This window comes from Sinocyclocheilus anshuiensis, unplaced genomic scaffold (genome assembly GCF_001515605.1).
Source record: "Sinocyclocheilus anshuiensis isolate Anshui unplaced genomic scaffold, SAMN03320099.WGS_v1.1 scaffold1185, whole genome shotgun sequence".
NCBI lineage: Eukaryota > Metazoa > Chordata > Actinopteri > Cypriniformes > Cyprinidae > Sinocyclocheilus > Sinocyclocheilus anshuiensis.
The window spans coordinates 280,109-294,401 of record NW_015548278.1 but is presented as its reverse complement, the minus strand read 5'-3'; the positions used below and the strand labels follow the sequence as shown (position 1 = coordinate 294,401).

General features: G+C 39.8%; 1 protein-coding gene and 1 long non-coding RNA gene across 9 annotated transcripts in view; one reads left to right on the top strand and one right to left on the bottom strand.

The window, feature by feature from the left end:
* LOC107655805 (histone-lysine N-methyltransferase 2C-like) overlaps positions 1-14,293 on the top strand; it is a 181,720-nt gene that overhangs the window by 66,776 nt on the left and 100,651 nt on the right. For all 8 annotated transcript variants that reach the window (XM_016443383.1, XM_016443388.1, XM_016443389.1 and 5 more), the window contains exons 5-7: positions 3,420-3,635; positions 11,481-11,632; positions 11,710-11,819. In XM_016443383.1, the coding sequence (XP_016298869.1) occupies positions 3,420-3,635; positions 11,481-11,632; positions 11,710-11,819 (478 nt within the window). The remainder of the gene's footprint in view (positions 1-3,419; positions 3,636-11,480; positions 11,633-11,709; positions 11,820-14,293) is intronic.
* LOC107655807 (uncharacterized) lies at positions 1,193-8,352 on the bottom strand. The gene is made up of 3 exons (XR_001630492.1): positions 8,341-8,352; positions 5,156-5,158; positions 1,193-1,271 (listed from the first exon to the last, which is right to left on the bottom strand). It is a non-coding gene; the product is annotated as an uncharacterized LOC107655807 (long non-coding RNA).

Sequence of the window (14,293 nt, the reverse complement as noted above, 5' to 3'; positions counted from 1 at the left end):
TTTTATAAAGAATATCTCTTTGGATTTGAGACTTTAGTCTTTGCAACTTTACAGATCTTCTTTATGCACCAAGAGCTTGTAACACTTCAAAGAGAAAGGAAAAATTGAAATAGTTTCATATGACCCCTTTAACTTAAAATACTCTGTCATATTTGCTCATACAGAATAATGTCTTTCAAATGTGTAAAAGGTTTACTTTTATGTGTGTGCACTCACAATAACAACAAAACGTTGTTCCTTTGTAAAATAATGAAAGCAAACTGTGAATTTGAGCATGTCAAAAATAAATAAATAAATAATCAAAGCTCTGTGCTTGCCTCACAGACATGAAAAATATATCAAGTCAAGTCAAGTCAAGTCTGCTTTATTGTCAATTCTTCCACATGTACAGCACATACACACAGAGAATTGAAATTGCGTTACTCTCAGACCCTTGGTGCATACAGATAACACTAACAGTAGAACATAATTTAGTGCCTCGCTCCTGTTGCTGTTGTTGGAGCTGGGAGGGATGTATACAGCAACGAGCATTATGGCTGTATATTCCCTCGGTAGATAGAACGGCCGGCACTTAATAATCATAAACTCCACCAGGGGTGAGCAGTGTTTGCAGACCACAACAGCATCGCGGCACCACACGTCATTGATGTAAACACAAAGCCCGCCGCCGCGGGTCTTACCTCCCTCGACGCGAGCTCTGTCCGCTCGATAGCATGTCAGCTGATCGAGATGAATAGCGCAGTCCGGAACGCTGTTGTTGAGCCATGTTTCCGTGAACACAAAAACACAACAGTCTCTTACAGTCCTCTGAGTTGAGCGTAGTAGTCGGATGTCTATAGATATATCTATAGAAAGCGAAATGTCTACTTTTAAATTAACCCATTCAAATTGAAAACAAATATTTTCGGATCATGTAATCTGTATGAAACATGCACGTCCCCTGTGGAGATGACGAGTCAGTGTCGTCGACTTCATCACTGCAGCCGAAAATACAGAAAACACTAGTTTATCAATGCATTATAATATGAAGGTAGTCTTCTTGCTGTTTTTTTTCCCTGGCACATTCATAATCATTACTTCTGCCAGTGTGCTGTGGCAAGTTTTATGCGTGTGCGCTTGAACAGTGATGGGTTATAGGCAATAAAAGGCAAATTTTTATGTATTATATGGTTTATTAATATAAACGTGCCATTAATTGACTAATTGCTAAAAATGAACGACTACTAGTTGACTAGAAAAAACTTAAGTCGAGGGCAGCCATAATTATTTCACTATATTATTGTTTTATTCTATTTTTGATCAAATAAATTCAGTCTTGGTGAGGATAAGATACTTTATGATATTTAGAGACATTAATAAATCTTAATTATTCCAAACTTTTGACCGGTAGTGTACTGTTTATGTGTTTTATTTTGTGAATTATATGTGTGACGAGATAGACAGATGTGATGTCTAATTTGTGAAGGATTTGCTTGTTGAGGCTGTTCATTTTATAGAATTTAAAATTCTTTGTTAATCAGTCTGGGTAGAACTTGATTGGTGTGAATCATGGACTTAATTGGTCACACACTTCCTCACTGGATGTCTTAGTTTTCAGTTGTGTCAGACAACTGATAACCTACAAATCAGTTTAAAACATACACATAGCATTGTTGAAAATCCCAAGAAGCAGAATCCTGTTGCAAACCCCGGCGCACACACACACACACGCATGGCCACAGCTAGTGTGCTTTTTTTGTACACTGAGTGAAAGCGAGGGAGTTGGGTGAGGTCTGCTACTGTCATTAGTAAAGGGAGGGGGTGAGAGAGCGCTCTCTTTTGGATTCCCAATTAGCACAGATTGTGCACTCGCTAATGTGCAGCACCATTTGCAAAATGTGCGAGAGGAGAGACCCCCCTTCAGCCAGTACTGCATGTGCATCACATCTCCCACTGACAGCAGCACTCAAGGGCCGCAAAACGAACAGATAAAGAGTGTTTGAGAAAATAAATGAACTCTAATGAGAATGCGCTGACAGTTATGACATTTCAGTAAGATTTCCCATAATCACAATGTTTACGAGCAAAATATTGTCAGCAAATACAAGTAAATACAAAAACCCAAGCTGAAAAGCCCAATAACAGAAAACAAACACACACACACACACACACACACACACAAAAAAAAAAAATCATTACTGTTCAGACTGGTGATGCAGTTTCAATGCAGCTCGGATGCTAATTGTTTCTCAGAGTGACATCTGTACAAGAACATGCATGGCTCCACTGTGAGAACTTTTGCATCCAGACAGTAATTAATTTACTAGAGAATGAGGCAGTTGTGTAATTTTTCATTGCATAGTTTTGTTAGCAATACAACAAATGTGAAAATTCTGTACCTACTGGGCCAAAATCCTAAAATAGCTTCAAATACTGTTTAATAAATTGACAACTGTTCTCATAGAAAAATTGTATGTTTTTCATGTAATATTGACTTTAAACAAACAATTTTACATAGCAGGGTTTCCCATAGGGAGGTGAGTTGGTGAAAAGGTAATAATTATATATATATATATATATCACAAAAATGTAAACTAAAAATAAATAAATAGGGCTGCACTATTAAAATAATATTTAAATCACTGTATGGCTTGAGACAATTATCAAATCACAAAAGGCTGCGATTTAGTCCAATGTGCTGTGTGTTTTAGAGTGAAGCGCTGCACTTGTTCGTTTACTCGCACGAATTGAACCAAGGCTCTGTGAGATATATTTAATATAACATATTAACAAATTAAATTGCAGCCTTTGCTATCACATTATCACGTTAAGCCAAATCACAATATTATGCTGTTTCATGCAGCCCTAGCTTTCAGCCAGTGTTTGAATAAAGATGGCAGTTGTAGGTTGATTAGGAGGTCTTGTCATTTGACTGATTTGTAGTGTGATTTCATTGTCGGAGCCATCCAAGGATGTTATATCCTCTTCCGTAATCCTCTTAGAGTTTGGTCTCCCAGTCTGTGGCACTGGGCCATGGACTGAAAACCCATTACTAGTCAGATTGTTGCACAAATAGTACAGTGAGGATTGGATGCAAGAGAAAGGAAAAATTGAAATCGCATCATATGACCCCTTTAATGACTTGGGGCAAAACACTACCCAAGTACTTGAATGCAACAGCTTCTGGCAATGAAAGGTCAAATTCAGTTTTCTTTGCCATACAAAATGTGTCAATGGAATTCATAACTTTGCAAGTTGCACATTGCATTCTTATCATTGCACTTTAAGTATGCAGAATGGAAGCATGCACTTGCAATACTGGCCAGGCATTCACATCTACATTTGTGCACTGAATGAATGTTTACTTGGGTTATGTTTCTGATCGAATAGTTGAAAGTCTGAAAAGTAATTTCTCTTATCTCTTCTCTTGTCCCTCTCAGAGAAAAGCTCTGTGCCTTCTGCTACTGTGGAGAAAAGGGTCTCTTGGGTCAGGGTGAGTTGAAACTGTTTGGACCCACGCCTGGTTACGTTCCCCTGCACATCCAGAACCGCCGTGGCAGCTCTGAGAAGGATGACGATTACCATGACGACGACAATGATTTTGATGACAATGACAACAACTGCAGCCCAGGGCATCGTGGGAGTGGCTTGAAAAAGTGAGTTATTACTGCAGTTGTCTGGTGTAGGTGCTTTGGATGGATGTTTGGTTCTCCAAAAATGTTTTAAAAAAAGAAATGGAAAAAAAAGGATTGCAATAAAGATGCAAAATATGCACATTCATTGATTTCGTCACACTACTGTTTTTTTTTTTTTTCTCCAACATCTCAGGCCACGAGTGATCAATTTATGTCAGGTTAGGACTCAATTCAACTGTTATATATAAATCTTTCATATATTAAGGATGCTCCAATCAGGATTTTTGGAGCCGATCACCAACCATTGATCACAGGAAGCAATATCTGCAGATACGATCACCGATACCGATCTTTTTGAAGCCTTCCTTTTTATCATGTAGAGTTATTTATAGTGATGCTCCAGTCAGGATTTTTACAGACATTCATTCAGGGCCTGAATTTCATTTTTGAATATGGGGGGAATTCCCCTCTTAGGAGACTCTTGTGGAGGGGATTTTTTAATTTGAGGGATGGAGAAAGGGCATTTTTTTAGACATTTTTCAAAAATATATAATTATCTCACCTAAATATTTGATAATATCAATTTGATAATATCAAATATTTTTACAATGGGGCAATTGCTGCACAATAGCTTATACACAGCACAAGCCGGATTTCTGTACACTCTTAAAAAGAGTTTGCATCATTTTTTTTTGTTATGACAGCTTCTAATGAAATTGTTCAACCAACAAACTACATTGAGTTAGAAGAACTTAATTTGTAACATAAACATATTTTTAAATTAAAGGCACAATATGTAAGATTTTTTAATTAAAATATCCAAAAACCACTAGAACAGTGTTATATATTTTGCTGACTTGTGTACTTACATTATCCCAAATGTTTCGAAGAATGTTTAAATCCAGAGAAATAAGCAATTTTAACTAGTTACAGGAACCGTGTCCATAGTGTCATTGTGTCGCCTGCCAATGATGTCATAACCCCTCGATTTCCGGTTTTGTTTTGTAGAAAACATGGAAACACCAAAGACGCTTTAATATGTTGTGCGTTTTAATAGACCGGTGACGACCGCACAGAGTAGCATTATAACAGAACTTTCAAATGTATCTAGTATGATAAAACGCAATAAAGCGCTGCTTTTTTTCCCACATACGCACGACCGGAAGGATCATGTGTCACGCTCGTTCAGCGGCCTCGTTTCGCTTCGACGGCTTTCAGCCTCACCCTGCTTCATTCTACTACGTTAATAAATCATTAGCTCATCCATGAACATGATTTCTGCCCGAGTCCCGTCGAATTGCTTCGGCTGTGAGGATGAAGACAACAACTCCCATGATTCCACACGCGTCATCAAACTACATCTTTGTCTATTTGTTTATTTTGAATACGCGCCCTCTAGCGGTGAATATTACATATTGTGCCTTTAATTACTCAAAAAAATTAAGTTGCTCCAACTAATGGATTTGTTGGCCTGGAACCAATTTATATGATCTTTTTTTCAGTTCAAATCCACAGCTATCATAGCACACGCTAAATTTAACTTACTTAGCATGTATAATGAACAAGAAAGATGTTACTTGTCACTGGCATTAGCGCAGCCATTGCAAATAGAGTCAATGTAGGGTATACCTTCATGTGGTCTCTTCAGTACAATGGCAACCATAAAAACTTCAACGTAACAGAAACTCTTTTAAATGTTAAACATAACAGCATTAAACACTAATAGGTCTTTCCCTTCACTAAAATAAAACACATAACATAACACTTGATTTCAACATTTACTCTCTTTATCCAGTCCTATGCAAAGCATGCTGGGAACTAGAAATCCACTTCCCAATTTCCAAAGTTAACAAGACAATTTTATTGAGTTACTACAACTTAATTTGCGCATTTTGAAAGGTAAAGAGAGAGAGCGTGCGGCGATTCACTCGCGCGGTTTGTGAAATTACGTCTAACAGAAAGTTTTCAAATTACTTTAAGTTATTTTATAAAAAATAGGGCTGCACGATAAATCGCATGCTGTTAAACATAACAGCATTAAACACTAATAGGTCTTTCCCTTCACTAAAATAAAACACATAACATAACACTTGATTTCAACATTTACTCTCTTTATCCAGTCCTATGCAAAGCATGCTGGGAACTAGAAATCCACTTCCCAATTTCCAAAGTTAACAAGACAATTTTATTGAGTTACTACAACTTAATTTGCGCATTTTGAAAGGTAAAGAGAGAGAGCGTGCGGCGATTCACTCGCGCGGTTTGTGAAATTACGTCTCACAGAAAGTTTTCAAATTACTTTGTTATTTTATAAAGAATAGGGCTGCACGATAAATCGCATGCGATATTTAACGAGCATCTTATCAGTAAAGCCGGTTCTGTAATTAACTACACAGAGCCGTTGTTCACTGACGAGTTGCGCAAAACCACGTTCATATTCGCGCGATTTTTTTGCGCAACTCATCAGTGAACAACGGCTCTGTGTAGTTAATGCTGCTCAATGTGAAAGCCCGCAGGTGATGGAGATTTACCGCTGATTACAGAACCGGATTTCTGACAAGATGCGCATTAAATATCACATGCGATTTATCGTGCAGCCCTAATAAAGAAATATGAATTGTACCTCACCTTCAGCATTATAATTATTTTACCTGCGCCTGACAGAGATTGAGACGGTGCCGCTACATGTCATGCCAAACCTCTCACGGCATGCTGGCGCGTCGTTAGCTTGAGATCGGTTTATGAGATTGGCCTTTATAGAGCTCGCCGATCAAACTTCCCAAAGTGATTATCGGCCGCTAGCGATCGGTAGCCGATCAATCAGAGCGCCCCTAGCATTTAGTACCATTCTGTTGTGAAAACAGTTAAAAAGAAAAAAAAAATTAAATTACAGTTTGTTTTGTACTTAAGTGGCATGCACAATGATAAAGTACAGGATGTGGTATTCATTGCGGAAGTGGCTTGGTACAGTTCTGAAGTGTTTGATTGACATGGCTTTAAGCTGTGATGTGTAATGAGGTTGTGTCGAGGTGAGAGTTGAGAAGGGTTTGCAGGTTTTGTTTGCTGTGGGGACTAAAAGCCCCTTGTTTAAAAAGCAGTGACCCCAGTGACCCCCGCAGAGCTGAAATAATGCTGAGTGCTGTGCTAGGCAACATCTCATTAGGGTGTCCAGTGTAATTACTCATAGTAATCAAAAACAATGAGTCCGTAAACTAGGTTCATCTTTGTAATGGTGAGGTTTGAATTTTTCACATAATCTTAAAATTGATTTTTAAATTCATTAAGCATAATACTCTTAATACCTTAATGCTCACACAAAAAAAGTGTTGCTTTAAAATGAAAGTTCAGAATGTTTATTTTTGATGTACAATAATTAAAAAACAAACTTGAAGGAAAACATGAAAAGTGTATTCATTTACTCACCACATTTGCTCACGCTGTTTCAGACCTGTATTACTTTCTTCGATCAAGCTAAAATAATTATTATATAATTATTAAAACTCACTTTCACTGTATGGGAAAAGAGCAGCCTAAGAAAAGCACGTTATTGATTTAGAATGACACGAGTGGCTTAATGACTGATTTTTTTTAATTTATTTTTTTTTATAAGAGTTAAATAGTAAGACCAAATTACTAACATAGTAACTAACATACACACACACACACAAAAGCTTTGCTGGATGGAATCTGATTATTTAAGTTTTGGGTCACACAAAACTTAAATGTTGTGTTCTTTTCCATTGTACTTTCTGATGGAGAGGAATGGAGTGCTTTGACCCAAATACGCTGGGAGTTGCTAATGAATCCGAAACCACAATTCAATTTGGGTCAATTAAGTTGGTGCCAGAATTGCCTGATGATTAGTTACTAGATGGAGGGTTAAAGGAGAAATCTATGAGGGAGAAGTCCACCGACAGCCTTTTACAGTGCTCCACGTGACCTGTTGTTGTCAAAAGTTCCTGTCTGCAGCCACCCTCAGGCTCATTGGATGAGTGCCTAATTTGCTCAGCTCTTCTCAACCAATCAGACAGCTCCCCGAGGAATAGTGACGTAATGCTCTCAGTGCAGTCTCTGGCAGCCTACCAACAGGCAGTGGATTGTTGTGTTGGAAGCATCTGATTGGTCGGTCTGAGCTGGAACTGTGCCAGTTATTGACAGGGGAGTGAAAACAATAACAGCTTAAAAGAGCGGATGAGGACCATTGCATATCATTTAAGGTGGAGACTGTTAAGGTGGAGCAGACATGTAAAGCATTGCTGTTAGTTTGTTTTGTACCATGAGACATTGCAGACATAAAAAAATGACTGACAGACTCTGCTTTTCAAAATTTGGTAACACTTTATTTTGGTAGTCCGCTTTAGACATTCTACTAACTTGAGTAACTTTGCAACTTAGTAGAATGTAACGTAATAGAAACTTAGTGGAATGTCTAAAGTGGACTGTTGAAATAAAGTGTAACCCAAAATGTAATGTTCCAATTTGGGCCTGTGCCCGCAGCCAGATTATTTTGATAGCGGCTGGTTCTGAAATAGATCTGTCATGACAGCAACAGTTACTCACAATCAGAGTATGTGAGCGGAGCGCGGAGTGGAGCGGTATGATTTTGAATGGAGCGAGGAGCGGATTTTTTTAAAAGTCGGAGCATCGTGTTTTTCACTCTCTCCAAGAGCGCTCCACCGCCACTCCATCACGAGCAGCAATTCGTGCCAACAGCCCGTAATATAACTGCATATTTGTCAAGAATTCACATGTTAAACATATTTAGCTAGCTTGATAGAGAAGGATCACTCAAATCAGAAAGAATGTGAAGGCTATGATTACGGCAATGGACATGAGCGGGAAGTTATAGGCCTAGTGCTCAAGGAATTTGTTTGTTCCTTCTAGATAATGAATATTTTCAGCTGAAAGCATGATTTAAACAAGTGCTACAACATTTATTCACACGCAATCACTCTCAATAATGCATTCAAACAAATGTAATCTCACAGTGCTACTTCATCTGTTTCTAATGAGCAGAAATCTGTAAGAAATGCATCGATCCGTAGGTAAAATAACTGACGAAAACGTACTGTTATTTTCATCACAAACAAAATTTGCACTGCAAAAAGCAGCGATTATACCTTGTAATGCTGACAACCATGTTATTAGCTTGTCATGTGGTAGGAAAAAAAGCCAAACTTACTTGCCGACCCCTGCCGTAGGGTGTCCCATTTGTCATTTTAGCTTTCAGAAGGGTGCTCACGAGCACCCCCTTTGTGGCCGCTATGCGCCCTCGATCTGCACTTCTGCTGAGCCCGCAAGCCTGCGAGCTACGCAGCCGACTTCTACCCGGCAGTCAAAGCGGCATTACGTCACGAAAGTGCGGACTCAGAAGAAGACCGTGAGGGTTTAGGGTGCCATTTGGGACAGGGCCTAAGATTGTCTGATCCACAGAGGATACATGTGATGCTGCCTGTTTCGTTGAAGAATATGCCCAGATAACACTGTGAAATGGACATTTATTTTTCTAAGTGTAAATGTTCTTAAACCTAGTGAACTGCCTTGCCAACAGTCACCAGATTATAGTACATCAATTCTCAGACCAAACAAACTAAAATAAGCACCAACCATTGTCAACAGGGCTACTTTTACATTTATGTATTTAGCAGACACTTTTATTCAAAGTGACTTGCAATACAAAAGAGGAACAAAAGCAGTTTGTCACAGTGCCAATAATACATTTGAAATATACAATGTCAGGTTTATTAGACAGCTAGGTTAGGAAGCAAGCTTGCTTGTGTGTGTGTGTGTGCGTGTGTGTGCACGTGTGCATGTGTGTGTGTGTGTGTGCGTGCGTGTGTGCATGTGTGTGTGTGCGTGTGAGTGCGAGTGTGAGTGCGTGTGCGAGTGCATTAGTTTAAGAGTGTGGGGTGGTTTGTGGTTGCACAAGAGGTGCGTCTTTAGCTTGTTCTTGAAAGTTGTGATGGTCTCAGCAGTTTGGATGGAGGTTGGCAGCTCTTTCCACCAGAGAGGAGCAGAGAGGGTGAAGGTTTTTGAGAGTGACTTTGTGTCTCAGTGTGAAGGAACAACAAGGTGTCACTCGTTCAGAGACGGTAGTTGGCAGGATGGAGCATACGCTTGTAGGAGTCAATTGTGAAAGGGAGGTGCAGTTTTAGCGGCAGCCCTGAAAGTGAATGTCAAAATCTAGAATTTGAAAGCTGATTAAACAACTCTTTCAAGAGTTTTTGACAGAAAAGGAAGAGAGACTGGTCTGTTGGATTTAGTTATGTTTTTTGAGCAGTGGGGTTACCAGAGCCTTTACATACATACATTGATGATGTGAGTCAGCACGGATAGCAATGTTGGTGAGATCTGCTGTAGTAGGTGGGAGTGGATCAGGTCTAAGGGACAGGATGTAGGATGGCTGGCACAGAGAACTTTGGAGACCTCATTCTCCATGAGGGGAGAGAAGGAAGAGAAGAGTGGAATGTGTGTAGGTTGGCTTTGGATAAGGGGTGCAGAGAACTGACTGCTGATGGTTGCCACCTTATCGGTGAAAAAGCTGATAAAGTCATCCGCAGTTTGAGAAGAAGTGGAAGGAGGTGGAGGAGGACAGAGTAGAGGGGTAACACACTGACAAAACCGGAAGAATGTGTCTGCTGATGTTGGTTGGAGTCTGACGGTGCAGTGCAAATTGGCCTTAAGGCTGTATCCTAATTCAAAAATAACCTAAGAATGGTCTTTACTCACAAATATAGCTCCTCACGTGAAGCGTGCATTATACTCTAAATTGATTGCAGTGCAGTTTGACATTAGCATGTTGCTAAGCTAATAACCTTAGGCATACTTCTAAGAGTAAAAATATGCAGCATAATCAGACATTGGGTAAAGCAGTCATTTTTAGCACATTGCACATATTTTATCAATGCATTTTAGTATTGAATAAAATATTTTAATCAGTGTTTCTTTCTGGCTGTCTTGGATCAATTTCAAAATGCATTCTTGAATTGTCCTATCAGTAAAGGATGCATGTGATGCTGCCTTGAAACTTTTAAGACTTACATTTGCTTCCTGATATTTGGAAAGGTCTGTACCTATGATGCCTTAAAATTTTCGGATCCTCAATAGGATATAGACCAATTTGCGAATGACTCCTGTAAGAGTATTCCTTTCTTATGAAATGTTGGAAAACTAAAAGTCCAAAACTCACAAATCAAAAGGGTCACAAACCAAAGACGTTAATGGAATTGTTTCAGAATCGAAAACAAAATCATGCAGTTCCTTACAATAACCCTAATGTCCCTAATGTCACTCCTCCTTTTATGCAAGTCTTTTTAAAGAGGAAGTTGCACACCAAACGGTATATTTATATTTATGCAGATGTTCCGGACAGAAGAGGGATCGCATACAGTAGTCTTTCATCCTGTCCTCGCTGCAACCCACTTCTGGCTGGCCCTCTTCAAACCAGCTCCCTTTTTAAATGTTAATTCCTTTTTTTCCGCTTCTATGAGTCTCTGTAGCTCACTCTCTCAGCATCACATCCAAGCAGCGAGTCATTCCAGTCCCCCACCCCCTTTCCGGCGCTCTTTCGTCCTCTCTCTTTCTCTTTCTTTCATACTTTGCTTCTAAACAGCCAGTCCTTGTGTTGCAGCCAAGTATGATAACCCCATACCTCGTCGTTGCAGACAGGGCTTCATGGGTGTTGTAGTTGCACCGTAGGCCTTTTTGAAACATGACTGAGATGCTGACATCCAGAAATAAATTGCCAAGTGATTGTAATCTCACAGAGGAGAGGGCAACATTGCTGTCACCTTCAAATATTCTTTTGTGACTCTTTCAGTGTCTTTACAGATTAAACCTAATGTGTGCGTTTGCTTCTTTCCTCAGGGTCAGCTCTCCAGACAGCGGCCTGCACTCAACCTCTGCTCCTGGTAGTACAGACCCTGCTGCTGAGGAGCCTGGCCAGAAGTTTTGGGATGAACTGGGCCAAATTGGCCTTCCCCATGATATTAACGTTGCGTCTTTATTCGACCCCACTGGTAGGTAACCCTACTCTAGCAACACTTTTTGCATCTTTCAGTGGTTGATGGTGTTTATTATTCTGTTGCACCTGCAGGCCAGTGTTGCGCTCACCTGCGCTGTGCAGCCTGGTCGGAGGGTGTATGCCGCGGTGAGGGACAGTCGCTGCTGTATGTGGACAAAGCAATTGACTCAGGGAGCACAGAGGTGAGTGACACCCACACCACTGTGTTTGAATGTCTTGTTGGTGGATTTGTTCGGGCTTTCAACTTTGAAATGGTTGTTCCATCAACTTGTTCGACCGACATGCCAGCACCCAATCTGGCCCTTTTCCATGCGCTTTCACCAGTGAAAAGGTAATTCTGTTTTGTAAACCTGCTGACCTCCAACCAGTTACGTTGGAGGCAGAGGGGTGGCATAATTTCCTCACCAAATACACTTTTCAAAAAAGCAACTGAAACGCAAAACAAAACTAGAGCTCTTCCATTACAATTAAACAATTGTATCATGAGATTTAAAGATGACATTTATCAGTTATCATTTATCAGTGTTAATTTATTCATGTTTGAAGATGAACTTTAAGTGAATATTAGATGACTAATGATAATATTAGATGGCGTTGATAACCTAAATGTAAAAAATAGGGGGGAAAACACTCTAATATCGAATGAAAGCTGATGTGGTATTAATATATTGTGCATCCCTAAATGGTATTGTTATTTTAAATTTTTACTTGATATATTTCATTCAGTTATGATGACTTAGAAAGATGACTTGAAACATTTTCTGATTAAATTTGTGATTGTGATTTTTAAAAAAGCTCCAGTTTGGCTGTGTTTGTTTGTAGGGCTGCACAGTTTGGCCCAACAAAGTGATTTCATATCAAACTGACTGTAAAATAATAATATAGCAATGAGATAAGTAAAAATAAATAAATAAAAAGATGACTTACTCTTATTGACTTGATCTACATTTCAAGTAGGCCTAAATAAAGATTGCAGTGCACTTTGTTTATGGGCGGGTTATATAGTAACTTAGTCAGTTACATCATTATTTCTCTCTGTGGACTTGTGGGCTGAATTGGCAGAGCTTCACTGAGCCCTCGATCTAGCATCATTTTAGTGGCAAATGGTTATTAGTGGGGTTGAGTGGGCCTGTGTTTGCGCCAATTTGTATTTGTGAATGCAGTCGCAAACTTGAGCCATAACTTTCCCTGAGAGTAATTTTTGTGGAGGAATGACAAATGCGCTCACTGTTGATTAAGTATTCAGAGTTAATCATGAATTATTGGCAGTGGAAGAGACTGGGGAGGTTGTGTCGCTCCTCTGGTCTTAAAAATATTTTTTAATTAGGAGCAGAGCAGTTCAGAACTGCCATAGCCGTCTCTCTTGTGCAACTCCACTAATTAACACAATGCAATGTGGCAGACACAAGGGCACACGGAACCCGGGCAGGGAAAGCACATTAGGAGTAATTAATTTTTCATATTCTCTTCACCTGCGATCTGATTCTTGAGGAAAAACACATAGCATCTATCCAAATGTGTGGTTATACTACTGTACATGAAATGCAGTTCGGATCTATCAAAACTCCAACAATCCAAATAGAAACGTATGTTTTTAGTGTAATTGTCCATGTTTTCTATGAGATGAGTAATATTAAGCAGACTGTCCTTTTGTTTTGGTGTTTCTGCCTCTGGCACCCACTAATCTGGTATGTCTAGAACACTTTCCTCTGCTTTTCTGCAACAGAAACTGATGAGTCAGTGGGGATATTTGTTCAAAAAATAAATTATCCAAATGATGAATTAGATCTACATCACACTAGGTTTTCCCTATGTGCGAGTGCCCATAGTGACCCTTAGAGTGGTTGCTCTGCAGCTTTATTGCCTGCACGTAGAAGCTGTTCAGTAATCCAGCAGACTTTGGCTTAATGTTTTGTTACTGTTTGACAGACAGAGAACAATTTATTACTGGGGTGACCGAGGTCTTTCAGGGTAGACCTGGTCTTCTTAACGCCAAGCCCAGTTGATTTGCTGTATGTAGAGTAGCTCACAGCCAGCCAGTATGCTCTTAGCACTGTGGCTGCAATTCGGTTGGAATATACTTGCTGGTTTATAGATGTTATATTTTGCATGTCATAATTTTTCTTAAAGGGGTCATATGATGCAATTTCAATTTTTCCTTTCTCTTTGGAGTGTTACAAGCTCTTGCTGCATAAAGAAGATCTGTAAAGTTGCAAAGACTAAAGTCTCAAATCCAAAGAGATATTCTTTATAAAAGTTAAGAGTCAACCACGCCTACCTAAAACGGCTCGTTCTAACGCGCCCCCACATGTCTACTTCACGATGTGGGAAGATTTGCATAACGCCGCCCAAATGTTCATGCAAAGAAAGAAGGCGTAACTTTTATTCTCATTGTAGTATTGTTGCTGCCGCCGCCGAGAGACGGTGTGTGTTTCGTTGTGAAAGCAAAACTACTTTGGTTGGCTTTCCAAAAGAGGACGATATCCGCTTTGTCATGCCTGGAGCTGATCCGTGCTGGTCGCTGAGGAAATACATCAACTTTGCGCTGTGGATCGCCGGATCGGCTTTCACCGTGGACGAAGCGGAGTCCAGCCCGGGGTCGTCACATGTGGTTGCCACAAGCCCGCCGGACGCTCCTTCGTCGAATCCGCAGCCT